At 41.7% G+C, this 20,588-nt stretch overlaps 2 protein-coding genes across 2 annotated transcripts in view; both read left to right on the top strand.

The window, feature by feature from the left end:
• LOC139555227 (ATP-dependent DNA helicase Q4-like) overlaps positions 1-2,320 on the top strand; it is a 36,512-nt gene extending 34,192 nt beyond the window's left edge. Inside the window, exon 25 of the mRNA XM_071368845.1 lies at positions 1,452-2,320. Within this exon, the coding sequence (XP_071224946.1) occupies positions 1,452-1,573 (122 nt within the window). The 3' untranslated portion in view covers positions 1,574-2,320. The remainder of the gene's footprint in view (positions 1-1,451) is intronic.
• Positions 2,321-4,273: 1,953 nt separating this feature from the next.
• Positions 4,274-19,825, top strand: LOC139554348 (zinc transporter ZIP4-like). The gene is made up of 13 exons (XM_071367101.1): positions 4,274-6,067; positions 7,503-7,799; positions 8,001-8,193; positions 8,606-8,838; positions 9,553-10,083; positions 10,172-10,343; positions 11,647-11,819; positions 12,758-12,940; positions 14,949-15,044; positions 15,740-15,803; positions 17,236-17,388; positions 18,554-18,741; positions 19,099-19,825. Exons 1-13 carry the CDS (start codon positions 5,858-5,860, stop codon positions 19,225-19,227), a joined length of 2,622 nt encoding a protein of 873 aa, XP_071223202.1. The 5' UTR covers positions 4,274-5,857; the 3' UTR covers positions 19,228-19,825.
• The last annotated feature ends 763 nt before the right edge of the window (positions 19,826-20,588 follow it).

Consider the following 20,588-nt stretch of genomic DNA (forward strand, 5'->3'; position numbering starts at 1 on the left):
GAGAAACGGGGAAGGCTTGGGCGAGTTGCTGTGGGGGGGTGCAGTGCTGTTGACCGGGGTAGGGGTAGCCAGGTGGAAAGCATGGCCAGCCGTAGAAAAATGCTTATTGAAATTCTCAATTATAGTGGATTTATCGGTGGTGACAGTGTTTCCTGTCCTCAGTGCAGTGGGCAGCTGGGAGGAGGTGTTCTTATTCTCCAAGTTCTCTTTACAGTGTCCCATAACTTTTTTGAGTTTGTGTTGCAGGAAGCAAATTTCTGCTTGAAAAAGCTAGCCTTGGCTTTTCTAACTGCCTGTGTATATTGGTTTCTAGCTTCCCTGAAAAGTTGCATATCACGGGGGCTGTTCGATGCTAATGCAGAACGCCATAGGATGTTTTTGTGTTGGTTAAGGGCAGTCAGGTCTGGAGAGAACCAAGGGCTATATCTGTTCCTGGTTCTAAATTTCTTGAATGGGGCATGTTTATTTAAGATGGTGAGGAAGGCATTTAAAAGAAATAACCAGGCATCCTCTACTGACGGGATGAGGTCAATATCCTTCCAGGATACCCCGGCCAGGTCGATTAGAAAGGCCTGCTCGCTGAAGTGTTTCAGGGAGGGTTTGACAGTGATGAGTGGAGGTCGTTTGACCGCTGACCCATTACCGATGCAGGCAATGAGGCAGTGATCGCTGAGATCTTGGTTGAAAACAGCAGAGGTGAATTTAGAGGGCAAGTTAGTTAGGATGATATCTATGAGGGTGCCCGTGTTTACGGCTTTGGGGTGGTACCTGGTAGGTTCATTGATAATTTGTGTGAGATTGAGGGCATCAAGCTTAGATTGTAGGATGGCTGGGGTGTTAAGCATGTTCCAATTTAGGTTGCCTAGCAGCATGAGCTCTGAAGATAGATGGGGGGCAATCAGTTCACATATGGTGTCTAGAGCACAGCTGGGAGCAGAGGGTGGTCTATAGCAGGTTTAACATAGAGCCAAGGTGCGTCAGATGAAGACGCTTTCTCTGAGGTAGGAATGTCTGACGTCCCCGTGTCTGCTCCCAATCCACCCCGAGCTCATCTCCTGGCACACCTATATAGAGGGAGACACCAAGCCAATTAGTGAGCCCAGGTGTGTACTAATTGGCTTTACACTGAGTAGCTATCCCCTGAGGAGGGTGCTGCGTATCTTCCTCTGGCTGGTCACTGAAACCTATAAACAATGGCTGCTACATTGACACTGCCGAGTTGAAATAAGACTTGATTTTGGAAAGCCGCTTTAGTAAGTCAACTGGAACACCCTCTATTGTGTCAGTAAGTCAACTGGAACACCCTCTATTGTGTCAGTAAGTCAACTGGAACACCCTCTATTGTGTCAGTAAGTCAACTGGAACACCCTCTATAGTGTCAGTAAGTCAACTGGAACACCCTCTATAGTGTCAGTAAGTCACCTGGAACACCCTCTATCTTTTGTTTCCAGGAAGTCCATGTTACCCAGCTCAGACCTTCGGCAGGGACAAGAGATACTGGAGAAAATACATCCAATTTGATTTTAATGAAATCATCCGCTTTGCTATTCAGGAGATCATTCGATTCAAGTGATGAAATACCTACTCTATCTAAAAAAAAAAAAAAAAGTAAATGTATAAAAAAAAATATATAAAAATATATCGTGACTGTATGTATATATATGTAACTGCATCCAGTTACATTCATTAATTTTTTTTTATTATTTATAAATGGCTGTGGTTTCTGTATTTTGTTATGTTTGTTTGGTGTACTGTACATTTCATGTAATGTTCTTTGTATGCCAATTTAATAAAAATGTATTTTGTACTAAATGTAAGGGTAAGTGCTTGATGTTATTAAAACTTGTGTATGTTCAGAACACTTTGATGAAGGTTGAAAAAGGTTCTCAGGCAATGGTTTGATTGAGTTTTATAGTATGGGTCAAGTGCATTGCATTATTGTAGTAGCTACACTACCGTTCAAAAGTTTGGGGTCACAGAGTTCTAGGCAGAGTTCCTCTGTCCAGTGCCTGTGTTCTTTTGCCCATCTTAATCTTTTATTTTTATTGGCCAGTCTGAGATATGGCTTTTTCTTTGCAACTCTCCCTAGAAGGCCAGCATCCTGGAATCGCCTCTTCACTGTTGACGTTGAGACTGGTGTTTTGCGGGTACTATTTAATGAAGCTGCCAGTTGAGGACTTGTGAGACGTCTGTTTCTCAACGTGTGTGTTTATTTTATTATCTGAAAAAAATAATGACAATTTGAGAAGTTTTACAACTGTATTTTTTTTCTTTTTTTATAACTCAAGATAATAAACCTTATCTCTTTGTCGACTGTGAACTTTGTCAGGTAGCATGCATTCACTGTATGGAGAGCTATGTTCATTTGCTTGCAGTCCCTGGCAACCTTGTTGTATGGGAGAGGGTTATCTATGAAACAATACATTAGAAATAGGAAATTATCATTTCGTCTATGGGGAATTGTCGTGGCAAAAATGTGAATCAGAATGTTTATTATAATAATGTCATTTTTTAAGATGTTTTTAACATTTATCAGAAGACTGTGTTCTTTTGATAATGTGATGTCACGATATAATTTGAGGCTGACAGGTCACAGATTCAGTATACAGTATCTTGCTGATACAGGTCAAAGAGGTGATCCTCTAGACCAGGGGTGGGTAATTCCAGTCCTCGAGGGCCTGATTGGTGTCAGTTTTGCCCCAGCTCCAGCTAACACACCTGACTCCAATAATCACCCTGTCATGATCTTCAATTTAGAATGCAATTTGATTAATCAGCTGTGTTTGCTAGGGATGGAGAAAAAGTTTGACACCAATCAGGCCCCAAAGGACTGGAGTTGCCCACCCCTGCGTAGGGGGTTGGCCCACGTGGGGGGAAATGTTGACATGCAAGACAATGGCGCAGCACACTCCAGAAAAAAGTCTCTGTCAAACTAGGGATTTTGCTGCTCATTGGGGTAAAACAGTAATTCTGCTCATAGATTATGAATGTATGAACTACATATTGACACACCCAGCCCAAAGCAGGAGGTTAAAAAAATATGAAGTAGTTTCCAAAGTACCGAAGCATGTCTTTTTAAGTTGATTGAACTTACAATACAGACATGTTGTAACTCTATTGTTTTGTTACAATAACATACCATAATCAATATTTTCAAGCTGTTGCTACTTTCAAGCTGTTGCTACTTACATTTCCAAATGTAATCTTTTTTTGGTGCAATTTTGCATATTTCTTTGTTTCTCACAACTACAAAAAAACTTCAACTTCAGATCCAATTGCATAACAGAGAATTCATTAGGGAGTAATGCTCCCATCTCAATAAGCTCTCTCACTGCAGAATTAGACATTTATGCACATTTTAACCAAACATTACATTTAGAAGTTACTCCAAACATAATTGTTTTTCAAAGTTAAGGTTTTGGATATTTTTAAAACAAAGGGGAACTCCACTCAAACTATCTTTTGGAATTGTTTTCATTCGTCCACTTGATACAGTTCCAAAATGTCTTGCATGTCAAGAAACGGTGTCAACGGCCACATCCTGATGGCGCTAAATGTTTTTTGTGCAATTTGTTGCATTTTAAAGTTACAACAGAGAAGAGACAACATTTTAAATAAAAAGTCATTAGCACCAAAAAATGGCACTATTTTCATAGGAAGGCAAAAGAGCCAGTGCTCCAGCCCCCTTAGGACTCTATCTGTGCACGTGCCTGATGTTCAGAGTATAAGAGCAGTGAGAGAGACTACTGCCTCCTGGGAGATTTTGTTCCAGGTATTGTATGTCTGATTAAACTGTGTTGGCCTAGATAACAAGATATGTTTGGCTGTTTCTTTTTACAGGCTTAAGGAAGAGGTTTAGATTTTAAACAGCTGAGAGAGAGGATGACCTTTTGTCATAAACTTACCCAATTCTCTTTGACCTGTATGAGCAAGATACTGTCTCAGACCTGTCATTTTTTTTCTTTTTTGGGGGGACACTCTTGAAAACAAGATGGTGCATCTCAAGAGATTTCATCCTGCAAAATGTATAATTTAAAAAACAAACATTGTTTTAAATGATTTCCACCTGTAACAAAGATCCTTATAATGAACTCCCTTTCATCTGCGCTTCTAGCTTGCTTAGCCTACAATGTGTGATGAATGTGTTTTTGCAGAGAATTAAGGAATTTATTTTTTTTATTTATTTTTTAATATATTTTTATATGGAGAATTGTCTACAGGACCAGTAGAAAAGTATTTTTCATTAATTAAATGAAGGGGGGGCATTTTTTTCAATTTCTGCGTCTGCCCCACCAAAGGTCTGTGCACAACCCTGCTGAACAGGACATTACTTCATCCAAATATGTTCAAAGTGACGTAGGTGGCAAACTACTGTAGGCCTACTTTGGGTACCTCATTTGGATGTTCATACTTACACCTAAAGAACCTTCAAACAGCTTCATGTTTGACTTGGAGACAGGTGATCTCCCCCTCATTTCCTGCTGACCATTGACACAAGGATGTGTTTGGTAGTTCTGCCAGACCAGCCTCACCTGGCCCAGTCACTGATGTGGTGTAGAGCGAAGTCATCAGTCCATTAATCATTGTGAGTAGGGCCAGGAGTTTCTCTTAGCCATGGTCAGGAAAAACTATTGGCCCTAAATATGAAACCCAATCACCCAGTCACACGGTCAGTGCATATGTTGAATGATGTCCATGGAAAGGACGTTTAGTCCACAGAATGATTGTACATGGAAAGGACGTTTAGTCCACAGAATGATTGTACATGGAAAGGATGTTTAGTCCACAGAATGATTGTACATGCAAAGGATGTTTAGTCCACAGAATGATTGTACATGGAAAGGACGTTTAGTCCACAGAATGATTGTACATGCAAAGGATGTTTAGTCCACAGAATGATTGTACATGGAAAGGACGTTTAGTCCACAGAATGATTGTACATGCAAAGGATGTTTAGTCCACAGAATGATTGTACATGGAAAGGACGTTTAGTCCACAGAATGATTGTACATGCAAAGGATGTTTAGGCCACAGAATGATTGTACATGGAAAGGACGTTTAGTCCACAGAATGATTGTACATGGAAAGGACGTTTAGTCCACAGAATGATTGTACATGGAAAGGACGTTTAGTCCACAGAATGATTGTACATGGAGAATGGGGCCTCTGAATTGATTCGTCATTAAACATCCTCAACTGTGTTGGCTGTTTCAAAAAATATATCAATCAATTAATGTATTATCAGTATACATTTTTTACAAAAAGGTTCTGTAGAAATGTGTATTATTTGTTTTGTTTTTACGCTGTCAGTAATGCTTTGTGTTACATGTTTATTCATTTTCCCAATACACAATCTTTTAGTAAATGGGAATGTTAGCTAATAGATTAGATATCTTCACCACTTGAGAGATAGCAGGCAGAAAACAATTCCCATAAAGGGTCGTCAGGGTATTGGTCACCATTGAGGATGTAAGTGAATCACTTGGCAGTTGGTACAAATATTTTGCCTGTATTCTTAGCAACATGTCTTATTGACATAACTCTTGCCATTATGTCAGCTGATGCTGAGTGTACATTGAAGACAGGTGATTTTGGACCTGTACCCCTTATTCAGGTGAACTGCAATGGTTTCCTATTTATGGACTGGTAGAGAAGCGCAACTCGGCTCTGGACCAATCAAAGGCGAGCTAACAGGTCAAGGAAATCTCTAACTTAGCTGATTATAGATAGCTGTTTGGTGAACTTAAACCGTGTGTGGACTGCATATGCGCCACTCGGAATCATCTCTTTCTATAAACTCACTGTTTTTGCACTTTTATTTTATTTTTTTAAAGAGGATTTATATTTTAATAGAACAATGGAAACTATATATAGGTGTTTTCCCGTTATTCTCCTATGTCTGAGTTTTAACCTATTCAGCTATGCGTGGTGTTCACCTATGGATGTATATGGGAAAGTGGTGGAGCTCGTTTCGCCAGGAGAGGAATACCTGGATGAAATGTCAGTTCGCTCCTTTTTCAAACAGTTGGAGAAGCGTGTGCAGTGCCCTGGTGTGTCGTGTGAAAAGGTAACTTTTTTCTTACACTCGCTTCAACTTGGTTTTAGGAAAGGTCGAGGTCCAATCTGCACCTGTTACTGTGCCGTGCGCTACACACAATGGAATACAGCGCTGTACATTTGTCATAGTGCTTTTTCAGACCTAGCTTGTTAAGCCTAAATCTGTATATATTTTTTTATTGACCAGTCTCTAACCAAGTCTTTTTTTTATTGATACATATATCGTGAGCACTGAGCAATAATAATAATTATTATTATTATATGATAATGATAACAATAATGATTCTGACTATTATTATGTAGGTATTATATAGAAAGAATACACGACGTCAGCATTGCAGATTGTTTTGTACCAGATTTGTGTAACTGGATGTATTAAAATCATTAAGTTCTACCAATGATGTAAAACACCTTATCAATATTTAACAAATTCTATGTGTTAGGGTATTATCATAGATTATAGCAATGGCTTTGACTTAAATGGCTTATGTGTAATAATATAATAATAATAATAAATAAAATAAATATTGTGGTTGTATTACCCTTTTACTGTGCAGCCTGTTTAAACTTCTTGATGATTGGGCATTCTGTTTTATGTAATTTAATACATTCAATGTAAAAAAAGAAGAAGATTTTTTTGTACTCTGTTCATCATGCCATTGCACCACAAATACTCCAATAAGTGTTCATTTTGGTTTAATTTGATTACAGTAGAAAAACATGTACACATAAATTTCTTTGGAATATTTTTTTTTCTGTTGTTCAGACATTGAAGGCCTTGGACTTTACCGTGGCAGGTGTAATCTGCCCGTGTGAAGTTTTCTGTCACATGTTATGTGAGAGATGTGTTATAGATTGGCCAAACATGTTTGGGACTAACACTAATGATCAGTAGTGAGACAGCATGTCCTGCTAATGCAACAATGGCTTCAGATCTTACTCATACGTGGTCATGATGCTGGAGAATCAGGAAGAAGTCTCTGCACACTTCCAGTGAGATACACATTTTATTTTAATAGATACGGAGCTTTCGGTCAGTCGACCTTCATCGAGCTCAGCCTCTTTTAAAAGAAATGTGCATCTGACTTGAAGTGTGTCAAGACTTTTTATTTGTATTTTTTCTTCTGCTTCTCCAGTTGAGCATTTTGCCTCCAGCACCACTAATCGGTTCTGGGTTTCTGGTAGACTCTACAGAATAATCTGTTAGATAATAGGCCAAGTCACTGTATGTCCTGACTCAAAAAGCTCGAGAATAGCTGTTAAAGAACAGAAAATTCGATTTTTATGTCTCGCATTCACCCAACCCAAACTCCTTTAGCTTTGTGGTCATAATGACTGACTATACAAGACCCTACGTTGGTTTTCTCTCATAAATTAGGCCTATATTTGTACTGAGTAGATACATAATCTACATGAAACACTGAAGCCACCCTGCTTCTTTCTAGTGCCTCTCTGTGCAGTCAGTAGACCAGCTGGTGGGTAACTTCACCAGCACTGGTGGTCTCCTTCACAACGAGGGCTTCTTCAGAGTAGCGGCAGGATGCTGCCTGTACCTCAGCTCTCCCTCAGAGGCCTGCTCTGCCGTGAGGGCAGGGAGGTGGGGGGACGAGACGGACAACTTCATCCATGAGATCACAGGCTATGAGCATGGGGATGGACACGGAGACATGGAGAGCAGTGGGATAAAGACACTGCTCCATAACTTGAAGAAGCACTACAGGCCCGATCAGCAGTACGACCAGGTTGGTGCTGCTGTGTTAATAAGAATGGCAACACATTTTATATACTGTACCTTCTAAGGTTGTGCAATAGAAAGCCAATGAACTACCGTTAGCAACAGTGACCTGTTTTCTAACAAACTCATTTGAGTAGATTTGTTTCAACAAAATATTTATATTCTATTCAACGGTGTATGTCTGTCCCCTGTTATCATGGTCATTTAGCAGTGTCTTACTGGTCAAGACATCTTGGAGGAGATGAATGATGGTGTCCCACACAACATGGATGTGGTGTTTGGATACATAGTTTACCATGCTTTGCGAGGTGACTGCATGACTGCCAGAGCACTGCCCGAAGAGGACTACTTTCTGGATTTCATATTCAACTCCTTCGGTTCTGACAACATTACCATACATGGTACAGTAAGAAACAACTATTCCTATTTGTACGAAATGTCCGTGCTGTAATATTGCCTCATAACAAACTACTATCCCTATTTAGTATGAATCATTTTCCTCGCACTGTTTAGTTTTATTACACTGTAATGTCATGCTCCTGGCTGTACTGTAACATCAACCCACTCATTAATCCATCTTGTGCAATACATAGTTCATCATTAATTTAGCATGATGCTATTGAGGTTATCCCCTACCCCTATGTTAATGTTACCCTCAAACCCTATGCTATAACCCCATGAAGCCTGGATAATGAGTTTATATTGCTGTTCCCCAATGGCCTAATATACTCTACCAGCATATTACTGTTCCTCAATGGCCTGCTAATATACTCTACCACCAACTAACCATATCATTGTGATTCATCTCTGTAGAGCTGGAAGGTCTTATGAACAGCCTACAACTGGGTGGAGTCCATGAAGAGGATCACGATCATAGAGATCAAGAGGGACACAAAGATGAACATGGTCACGATGACCACGTTGACCATGACCATAGTGACCACAGTACTGTTAGCAGGGGTCGGGGGGGTCGAAGTGGAGGTGATGCTTTCAGGACGAGTCATGAGGAGGGGTACCACCATAGGAACATCAGCAGCTGGGAACTGGTAATTGTTATACTCAACCACCATGGTTCTTTGTCTGTAATTAGGTCAAGGCCATCGCTCCAATCTCCTGAAGAGACCTTCAGGGGCTTAACGACACACACACACACACACACACACACACACACACACACACACACACACACACACACACACACACACACACACACACACACACACAGGCTCCTTCACTCTGACTCATTATCAGACTACTAAACCCCTGGTGTCCGCTGCATCTCCAATGAGCCTCAGATGTGCAGTAGATGGCCTGAGCTATTGGCAGCCGTAGGATTCTCCCCATGGTAATATCTATATGAGAGAAATCTGAATGAGAAGGAACACTGATGAGGGATAATAACATGTTACTTGTAATATATTGATCCCCACTTTGTGAATGCCCAATGACATCTTACTATCAGTTAGCGACAAGGAGTGTCAATTCAAAGAATAGGCCAATGGGCTTTGGTCAAAAGTTGTGCACTGCAAAGGGAATAGTGATCCATTTGGGACACAGTATTCTGACAGAGGTATATTAATTGAATAATTAATTTGCACTTCCATTTTACACTGACACACGGCACTGCATTTTCAACTGTAGCAATTACCACATATCAGGGGCGATACATATTCTGTGATGGAAAGTGTTTTTAAAATACTGCTTGTTTCCTCCATGTAGACGTGTTTCAACCCAGTTTTCTCCACGTAGACGTGTTTCAGCCGTGTTTTCTCCACGTAGACGTGTTTCAGTCCTGTTTCCTCCACGTGGACGTGTTTCAGCCCTGTTTCCTCCACGTGGACGTGTTTCAATCCTGTTTCCGCCACGTGGACGTGTTTCAGCCCTGTTTCCTCCACGTGGACGTGTTTCAGCCCTGTTTCCTCCACGTGGACGTGTTTCAGCCCTGTTTCCTCCACGTGGACGTGTTTCAGCCCTGTTTCCTCCACGTGGGCGTGTTTCAGTCCTGTTTCCTCCACGTGGGCGTGTTTCAGCCCTGTTTCCTCCACGTGGACGTGTTTCAGCCCTGTTTCCTCCACGTGGGCGTGTTTCAGCCCTGTTTCCTCCACGTGGGCGTGTTTCAGCCCTGTTTCCTCCACGTGGGCGTGTTTCAGCCCTGTTTCCTCCACGTGGGCGTGTTTCAGCCCTGTTTCCTCCACGTGGACGTGTTTCAGTCCTGTTTCCTCCACGTGGACGTGTTTCAGCCCTGTTTCCTCCACGTGGACGTGTTTCATCCCTGTTTCCTCCACGTGGACGTGTTTCAGCCCTGTTTCCTCCACGTGGACGTGTTTCAGCCCTGTTTCCTCCACGTGGATGTGTTTCAGTCCTGTTTTTTCCACGTAGATGTGTTTCAGCCCGGAGGAGCTGATAAAGATCCATGGGCTGAATGGATCTAGCCTGTCCAGGTCTGACGTGGCCCGGCTCAGCCCAGCCCTGGTCCAGCAGCTCCTCAGTGGTGCCTGCAACAGCATCTCTCCCCCCACTGGACCATTAGACCAGCTCAGCACCACAGAGAGTGAGTGAACTGCTACAGTCCTAGCCACTGTGATTCTGCATTGTGTGCTCTTGTGATTGATCTATTGATTGCTACAGTACACTCTATATTCAACACTCATTCCTTTCCTTTTGATACAGAAAGTCCCATTCCTGCCTGTTAATTTTTTTAATGATAAAGGAATTATAGAGACACTATGCAGAAATACATTTCCTATGTTTGTAAATAGGAATGCTCCAAAATTCTAAATCACAAACTTGAGGCTCTAGTCCAAAAAGACTAGAGCCTATTGCATTCGGTAGGACTAGAGCCTATTGCATTCGGTAGGACTAGAGCCTATTGCATTCGGTAGGACTAGAGCCTATTGCTTTCGGTAGGACTAGAGCCTATTGCTTTCGGTAGGACTAGAGCCTATTGCATTCGGTAGGACTAGAGCCTATTGCATTCGGTAGGACTAGAGCCTATTGCATTCGGTAGGACTAGAGCCTATTGCATTCAGTAGAACTAGAGCCTATTGCTTTCGGTAGGACTAGAGCCTATTGCTTTCGGTAGGACTAGAGCCTATTGCTTTCGGTAGGACTAGAGCCTATTGCATTCGGTAGGACTAGAGCCTATTGCATTCGGTAGGACTAGAGCCTATTGCATTCGGTAGGACTAGAGCCTATTGCTTTCGGTAGGACTAGAGCCTATTGCATTCGGTAGGACTAGAGCCTATTGCTTTCGGTAGGACTAGAGCCTATTGCTTTCGGTAGGACTAGAGCCTATTGCGTTCGGTAGGACTAGAGCCTATTGCATTCGGTAGGACTAGAGCCTATTGCATTCGGTAGGACTAGAGCCTATTGCTTTCGGTAGGACTAGAGCCTATTGCGTTCGGTAGGACTAGAGCCTATTGCATTCGGTAGGACTAGAGCCTATTGCGTTCGGTAGGACTAGAGCCTATTGCTTTCGGTAGGACTAGAGCCTATTGCATTCGGTAGGACTAGAGCCTATTGCTTTCGGTAGGACTAGAGCCTATTGCTTTCGGTAGGACTAGAGCCTATTGCTTTCGGTAGGACTAGAGCCTATTGCTTTCGGTAGGACTAGAGCCTATTGCTTTCGGTAGGACTAGAGCCTATTGCTTTCGGTAGGACTAGAGCCTATTGCATTCGGTAGGACTAGAGCCTATTGCATTCGGTAGGACTAGAGCCTATTTCAAGCATAATCGCACAATGTTTACTGTATTATCTAACAGACCTTTTGTGGCTTGACTGACTGACTGATTGGCTTGAGTCTGGCACTGTTATTATATTTGTAACCCCTTAATGTTAATTCTCTCTCCCCACAGAGTTTGTGTATGCCTCCATAGCCAATCTGCTGATCTGTCTGGCCGCCCTGGTTGGCGTTATGGTGCTGCTGTGTACCTCCTGCAGCAGTGTCTTCCAGCTCGTCATTCAGTTCTGTGTCAGCCTGGCCGTTGGCTCCCTCACTGGGGACGCCCTGTTGCACCTCCTGCCTATGGTGAGCACCACAGTACCATATCCACATCACTGAGCCCAGCTGATTCAAGCTGAGCTGCACTGTACTGGCCTGATTATGCATCCTTCATAGTTGCTGGAATGTCCAATGTGAAAAGAAAACCACTTATCTAGCCAGCCAGACCTCTTCCTCCTCAACACTTCATTAAAGTGTTGTGGTTAATGTCAGTGCGACCCAATGATCAGCCAGATGTCTGAGAGACCTCCATGATAAGTCAGAGCAACACATACAGTAGTCCCATCTGATGCTTCCTAGCCTTATTTCCCCCAGGGCAGAAGTCTGGAGGGGATACTTCCTGCTGCTGCAGCTCAATCCACTTAGATCCATCATGTCAACATCGCAGGGCGAAGTATTAGCAGGCTGTCACACCGTGTCATCACCTACAGTGTCAAATAATAACGATGTGAGGAACAAGAACGACACCTTCAGATCGGGCAAACAGAGAAATGGCCCCGTGTTCCTTCAGGGAACTTTAGGTTATTACAAAGCCAATGATAAGAGCAACATAACAATGTGTCCCAATGGTCCGACATGACTTCTTATCTTCCTCTCCTTCACAACCACTTATTAAGAGGACTTGATTGGTCAAAGCAATATGGTGGATAGGTACTGGTCTCCACTCTAGACTTTCATCTGTCAGTAGTGCGTGAAGGAGGCCATTTCACACTAATGGACCCTGCATAGGTTGATTGCATCGCCAGTATTTGGTCTTGTGTAGTGTATTACACTTCACTTGAACCTGCCTTCATAAGAGCAACGTAACACTGTCATAACACTGTCATTACAATGACATAACACTGTCGTTACAATGACATAACACTGTCGTTGCAATGACATAACACTGTCGTTGCAATGACATAACACTGTCATTGGGCTGACTGTGTCAGACTGGGTTGTGACTGTTTCCTCTGTTGGTTCAGTTCCTAGGCCTCCATGTTCACAGTGAAGGAACAGATCACGGCCACTCAGAGGAGGTTCCAGACTACATCTGTAAAATACTGGTGATGATGGCTGGTATCTACTGCTTCTATCTCATGGAGACTATCTTCTCCATCATCACCACTCACAAGGACAGCCATCACCATTCCCTGCATCACCATGGGGTAAGTAGTGTCTATCATCTGGGCTGTGTTCAGTAGGGCACGATGTAGCAAAATGTGTTGCAACAGGAAACAAAAATCTGGGTTCTTATTGGACACGTCCAGGTGGTACCTCCCCATTTCACACTGTTTCTAAACCTTATCTCCTTACTGAACACCTCCGTTCTGTCAGCTTACTGGTTCGGTGGATCCATGGTGAAAAGAACTCCCACACACGTACACTTGCAATACACCTTTTAATAAAGTGCAATGTTTCGGGTCAAAGAAATTTGTCAGGTCTTACTGGTTCCAAAATGTGAGAATTGTTAGCTATCACCGTTAGATACAGTTGAAGTCGGAAGTTTACATACACCTTAGCCAAATACATTTAAGCTCAGTTTTTCACAATTTCTGACATTTAATCCTTGTAAAAATTCCCTGTCTTATGTCAGTTAGGATCACTACTTTATTTTAAGAATGTGAAATGTCAGAATAATAGTAGAGAGAATTATTTATTTCAGCTTTTATTTATTTCATCACATTCCCAGTGGGTCAGAAGTTTACATGCACTCAATTAGTATTTGGTAGCATTGCCTTTAAATTGTTTAACTTGGGTCAAACGTTTCAGGTAGCCTTCCACAGGTTGGGTGAATTCTGGCCCATTCCTCCTGACAGAGCTGGTGTAACTGAGTCATATTTGTAGGCCTCCTTGCGCACACACGCTTTTTCAGTTCTGCCCACAAATGTTCTATAGTATTGAGGTCAGGGCTTTGTGATGGCCACTCCAATAGCTTGACTTTGTTGTCCTCAAGCCATTTTGCTACAACTTTGGAAGTATGCTTGGGGTCATTGTCCATTTGGAAGACCCCTTTGCGACCAAGCTTTAACTTCCTGACTGATGTCTTGAGATGTTGCTTCAATATATCCACATCATTTTCCTTGCTAATGATGCCATCTATTTTGTGAAGTGCACCAGTCCCTCCTGGTGCAAAGCACCCCCACAACATGATGCTGCCACCACCGTGCTTCACGGTTGAGAAGGTGTTTTTCGGCTTGCAAGCCTCCCCCTTTTTCCTCCAAACATAGCGATGGTCATTATGGCCAAACAGTTATATTTTTGTTTCATCACCAGAGGACATTTCTCCAAAAAGTACGATCTTTGTCCACATGTGCAGTTGCAAACCGTAGTCTGGCTTTTTTATGGCGGTTTTGGAGCAGTGGCTTCTTCCTTGCTGAGTGGACTTTCAGGTTCTGTCGATATAGGACTCGTTTTACTGTGTATATAGATACTTTTGTACCCGTTTCCTCCAGCATCTTCACAAGGTCCTTTGCTCTTGTTCTGGGATTGATTTGCACTTTTCGCACCAAAGTACGTCCATCTCTAGGAAACAGAAGGCGTCTCCTTCCTGAGCGGTATGACGGCTGCGTGGTCCCATGGTGTTTATACTTGCGTACTATTGTTTGTACAGATGAGCGTGGTACCTTCAGGCGTTTGGAAATTGCTCCCAAGAATGAACCAGACTTGTAGAGATCTACAATTTCTTTCTGAGATCTTGGCTGATTTCTTTTCCCATGATGTCAAGCAAAGAGGCACTGAGTTTGAAGGTAGGCCTTGAAATACATCCACAGGTACATCTCCAATTGACTCAAATGATGTCAATTAGCCTATCAGAAGCTTCTAAAGCCTTGACATCATTTTCTGGAATTTTCCAAGGTGTTTAAAGGCACAGTCAACTTAGTGTATGTACATTTCTGACACACTGGAATTGTGATACAATGAATTATATGTGAAATAATCTGTCTGTAAACAGTTGAAAAATGACTTGTGTCATGCACAAAGTAGATGTCCTAACCAACTTGCCAAAACTATAGTTTGTTAACAAGAAATTTGTGGAGTGGTTGAAAAACAAGTTTTAATGACTCCAACCTAAGTGTATGTAAACTTCCGACGTCAACTGTACATGTTCTTTGTTGTGATGTTTGTTGTGATGTTCCGGGCACAGACAGATACATTGTGCCATTGTGTTTCCAGGAGGAGTCTGAGCCCCATCACTGTGACCATGGTAAAGTCCTGGAGATGTACATGCAGGAGAAAAATAACAAGCAGTCCATCTCACAGACTGACCTGGTAGGTTCTGTACCACTTATTCACAGACTGACCTGGTAGGTTCTGTACCACTTATTCACAGACTGACCTGGTAGGTTCTGTACCACTTATTCACAGACTGACCTGGTAGGTTCTGTACCACTTATTCACAGACTGACCTGGTAGGTTCTGTACCACTTATTCACAGACTGACCTGGTAGGTTCTGTACCACTTATTCACAGACTGACCTGGTAGGTTCTGTACCACTTATTCACAGACTGACCTGGTAGGTTCTGTACCACTTATTCACAGACTGACCTGGTAGGTTCTGTACCACTTATTCACAGACTGACCTGGTAGGTTCTGTACCACTTATTCACAGACTGACCTGGTAGGTTCTGTACCACTTATTCACAGACTGACCTGGTAGGTTCTGTACCACTTATTCACAGACTGACCTGGTAGGTTCTGTACCACTTATTGACAGACTGACCTGGTAGGTTCTGTATCACTTATTGACAGACACACTTGTGACGTTCTAAACCCTCTATCCTCTCTCTTGGAGATCTGAGTCAGAGGTCCATGACTGAACAGCCAGTATCCTAGTAAAGCTATGTTTTTACCTGACACAGTATGTAGTCTCAAGTCTTTACTACCCGTGTCTCTAAACACCTTGTCCTCCACTAACTTGTTCACGCCTGCTGTAATTCCGATGTTGTACTTCTGATCCTAAAAGGTTGAAAGTGAGCACAGTGGGGACACAGAGAAAGCCTATCCAGAACCAAACCAGCGCTCAAGAGGTAAAATAGACAACCCAGGTCATCATACAACCTGTAAGGAAGAGATTAAATATAGGTCAGGGTCTGACAGTCAGGGCGTTCACTGTAAAACTGATATACTGTGAACTTACTGTGTGAGTCAAGTCTAGTCAATGATTACACACATTCAGCATGACAAAGAGTAATGTGCACCAAAGAGCTTTGTTCATTTACATGAGGAACAGCAATAAAGGGATTCATTACTACAGGGGTACAACATTTTAGCTGCAGATGCACCCAAAAACACCCTGTCATATCATTGTAAATGATAATATAAACAGTGACAACAATTTATTTATCTGACATGATTAAAATGAGACATCATCCTTTATGTAATCTTTATAAACAATTCAAGCACAATATTCAATGGTTTAGTTGTAGTCACTCTACAGTATAACTGCTAGCTTACCTTTTCCTACCATTTTAAAAATACTTTAAAGTACTACTTAAGTGGTTTTTTCTACTTTACTTTACTATTTATATTTTTGCCAACTTTTACTTCACTACATTCCTAAAGAAAATAATGTACTTTTTACTTTTTATTTTCCCTGACACCTAAAAGTGCTCGTTACATTTTGACAAAAAAATGGTCCATTTGACGCACTTAGTAAGAGAACGTCCCTGGTCATCCCTACTGCCTCTGATCTGGCGGACTCACTTAACACAAATGTTTTGTTTGTAAATAATATCTGAGTGTTGGCGTGTGCCTGTGGCTATAAGTACATTTTTTTTAAACATTATAATTGTGCCGTCTGGTTTGCTTAATATATTAATATAAAGAATTTGAAATGATTTATACTTTTACTTTTCATACTTAAGTATATTTGAGCAATTACATTTACTTTTGATACTGAAGTATATTTAAAACCAAATACTTTCAGACTTTTACTCAAGTAGTATTTTATTGGGTGACTCACTTTTACTTGAGTCATTTTCTATTAAGGTATCTTTACTTTTACTCAAGTATGACAATTTAGTACTTTTTCCACCACTGGTTCCTACAGATGTAGGATCTTAATTTGATCACCCTGTTCTTGCAGGAAATGCAAACATGAAGCAAATTTAAGGTTTAAAAATACTTCTAAAGTTAGTAATTTCCACTTTAAAATGTCAGACTTGATTTGTCCTAACTAAAAATGTATCAACCCCTCCAAAAATGTCCATTAATTATAATCCACACAATAATTCATATTTCCTGTTGATACAGGATACTTTTCCTGCTGTGAGAAACTGGTCAAATGAATATCCTACATCTGTATTCTGTATTCCAGCCTAATGGCATTAGCTAATCAATACTGCTGTCACTGTGAAATATGAATTTAGACACATGATTAACAATAGCCAAATTTGACTTTACTTCTTTAGACAACTGAACCTTTCTCTGAGTTTCCCTTCTGTCTCTCCCCTCTACTAGAACAGCGTCTGCTACCCTACATGGTTACCATAGGGGACGGGATACATAACTTTGCCGATGGCCTGGCTATCGGAGCGGCCTTTTCTGTTTCCTGGAATTCCGGCCTTGCCACGTCTTTGGCTGTGTTCTGTCATGAGTTGCCTCATGAACTGGGTGAGTGTAGACCGACGCCTCTAGTTGTGTCACGCCCTGGCCTTAGTTATCTTTGTTTTCTTTATTATTTTAGTTAGGTCAGGGTGTGACATGGGGGATGTTTGTGTGTTTTAGTCTCGTCTAGGGTGTTTGTATTGTCTAGGGGGTGTTTGTAGAGTTCATGGGGTTGTGTTCATTGTAGGTGTTTATGTACGTCTATGGTTGCCTAGATTGGTTCTCAATTAGAGACAGCTGTCTATCGTTGTCTCTGATTGGGAGCCATATTTAGGCAACCATAGACATTAGGTAGGTTGTGGGTGATTGTCTATGTGTAAGTTGCCAGTGTCTGCACTTATTGTCGTATTATAGCTTCACGGTCGTTTGTTGTTTTGTTTAGTTTGTTTTAGTGTTCTTCGTCTTCCTTAAATAAATACATAATGTATTTATATCACGCTGCGCCTTGGTCCTCTCTTTCACCCGAAGACGATCGTGACAAGTTGGTCATGTTGAAAGAGGTTTTTAGGGAATGAGACCCGGCCACATTGGTACTTCAGATGTTTCTTTATGTCAATTCCTATATATATATATATACAGTGGGGAGAACAAGTATTTGATACACTGCCGGTTTTGCAGGTTTTCCTACTTACAAAGCATGTAGAGGTCTGTAATTTTTTATCATAGGTACACTTCAACTGTGAGAGACGGAATCTAAAACAACAATCCAGAAAATCACATTGTATGATTTTTAAGTAATTAATTTGCATTTTATTGCATGACACAAGGATTTGATCACCTACCAACCAGTAAGAATTCCGGCTCTCACAGACCTGTTAGTTTTTCTTTAAGAAGCCCTCCTGTTCTCCACTCATTACCTGTATTGATAAAAATTACAGACCTCTACATGCTTTGTAAGTAGGAAAACCTGCAAAATCGGCAGTGTATCAAATACTTGTTCTCCCCACTCTATATAAATGAAATGGTGTTAGATGTGTTTGATTTCAGAACAATATTTTTTCATTTCAAACAGTCAAGTATTAGAATGGATGAGTAGTAGTGGTAGATGTTTAGCCACGTCTTCTCTCTCCATCCAGATTCCTATTCACACAATCCCTCCAATGACATCAACCTAAGACCTACATTTTATCACTGACGACCCTTTTAAACCTCTCCGTCCTACATCTCCCAGGTGATTTTGCAGTCCTGCTACACAGCGGGTTGTCAGTGAAGAAGGCCTTGATGCTGAACGTGGGCAGTGCCCTCACATCCTTCATCGGACTCTACATTGCCCTCACCGTCTCTACTGACCTGGCCACCAAGCAGTGGATCGCGGCCATCACCTCTGGTCTCTTCCTGTATGTGGGTCTGGCTGATATGGTTAGTACACTAGGTTTACCACATTCTCAAACAGGCTGTGAGGAATCGCTTCTTTGGGCTTCCCTTCAAATGAGAGTATCGCACAAATTGTTCAAATGACACTTCGCTAAGCCCTGCCGTCTTGGTTACTGTTGCAACTTCGGACAACATTTTCCCCGGGAAGCCCAATTATGACTTGGGCCTTGAGTGTCTCCTGGCTATGTCACCTGACCAGGAAGAGTTAGTTATGCCCTAGTTATGGCACGGTTGCTCCTATGTCTTTCATCAATACCCTAATGCCTATCTTTCTCTGTAAATATGCTATATTTGGGCAAAGAGTTAAATGCAGACGATTGTCTTGCTTCTTTCTCCTCCCAGCTCCCCACCATGATCCATGCGGACAACCGTAGGCCCTGGCTCATGTTCCTGCTCCAGAACTTAGGACTGCTGTCTGGCTGGGGCATGCTGCTGCTCCTCTCTCTGTATGAGGAAAGGATTGGCTTCTAGAGCCTCCTAGTCCTCACACTGTACAGTACAATGCAATGGATTTGTATACAATTACAAATGACACTGTATGTAAACTATGCTATATTTGACCTGTTTTGATATATTTCATTTAACACGCTTGATCATTCTATATGATACAAGATTTCCTCAAAATGACTTTCTAGATGATATATGCGATTTATAGTCTAGTTCTGTTGTATCTACCACATAGAGGTGTAGTCTGTTGGTGTTCAGTCTGAACCTGCTGTTGGTGCTAATGTTACTGTTGGAAAGGATTTCATCTGTAGTTCAAACTGTAATTTATACCACCGATATTTATAATGGGACTCACAGATCCTCAGCCTACTGCCTCTGTAATTGCCACATATTTTGTATAACCACATACCATAACAGTGTGACTGTGCAGGGAAGTAGGTAGATTCTATGTTAATTTGTGATCGTGTGTAGTTAGCGGTAATGCAGAGGTTGACAGTGTATGTATACATGTGAGAATGTGACATGTTTAGATTTGTCTACCTTTGTCAAATGTGTATTTTTACTTATGTGCCACCAATCCCACAAAACCCCCAAAAGTAATAAAATACGCTAAGAAAATAATGATTATGATACATGTTGTTTCTGTATAGCTTTCCTTGTTTAACACATAAATTGAGCACAAAGCCATATAATGCTTTCCAGCTGCAGTATTTTTTCATTCTGTCCAGTCTACCACTCAAGAGAATTCCCTGTAAATGGATACAGGAAATAACCTCCTCTAGATACTTGGTTATCTGACATGATTAGTTACGTCGGCAGTTTCACTGTTCAGAGTCCACACTTCGAAGACAGACCGCTCAAATCCATGGATCGCAACTTCTGATAAATCAGAGGTGGACCCTCATGTTTTATCTTTTACAGTAGATCATCAGTCAGCATGGTGATTTACTGTAGTTTGTCTGATTACCAAGAGAGGGGTTATAAAGAAGGGTTGGTACAGCAAAGTATATCAGCAGAGATGACAGGCATTGTGGATTCCATTTGATAAAATGGACATAGTAACAGTCAGAGCAAGGGAGTGGAGGAGCTATATGTCAAGGCATTGGTATGTCAAGGCATTGGTATGCCTCCCAAATGGCACCCTATTGCCTACTTGGTGCAGAGTCCAGGTCAAAAGTAGTGCACTATATAGGCAATAGGGTGCCATTTGGGAGGCACACAGAGTTTCTGGTCCATACAGTATGACCAACAGTAAAGAGCAAGGGCAATAGGGACGTGGCCCCGCATACAGAACGCTCCACACAGGTATGACCGTAAGTCCAAGGGAGTTAAGTGGATAAGACAGATGATTTAGCAGCCTTACGATAAATATTTAGAATCATCTC

The sequence above is a fragment of the Salvelinus alpinus genome, chromosome 26 (assembly GCF_045679555.1).
Source record: "Salvelinus alpinus chromosome 26, SLU_Salpinus.1, whole genome shotgun sequence".
Lineage (NCBI taxonomy): Eukaryota > Metazoa > Chordata > Actinopteri > Salmoniformes > Salmonidae > Salvelinus > Salvelinus alpinus.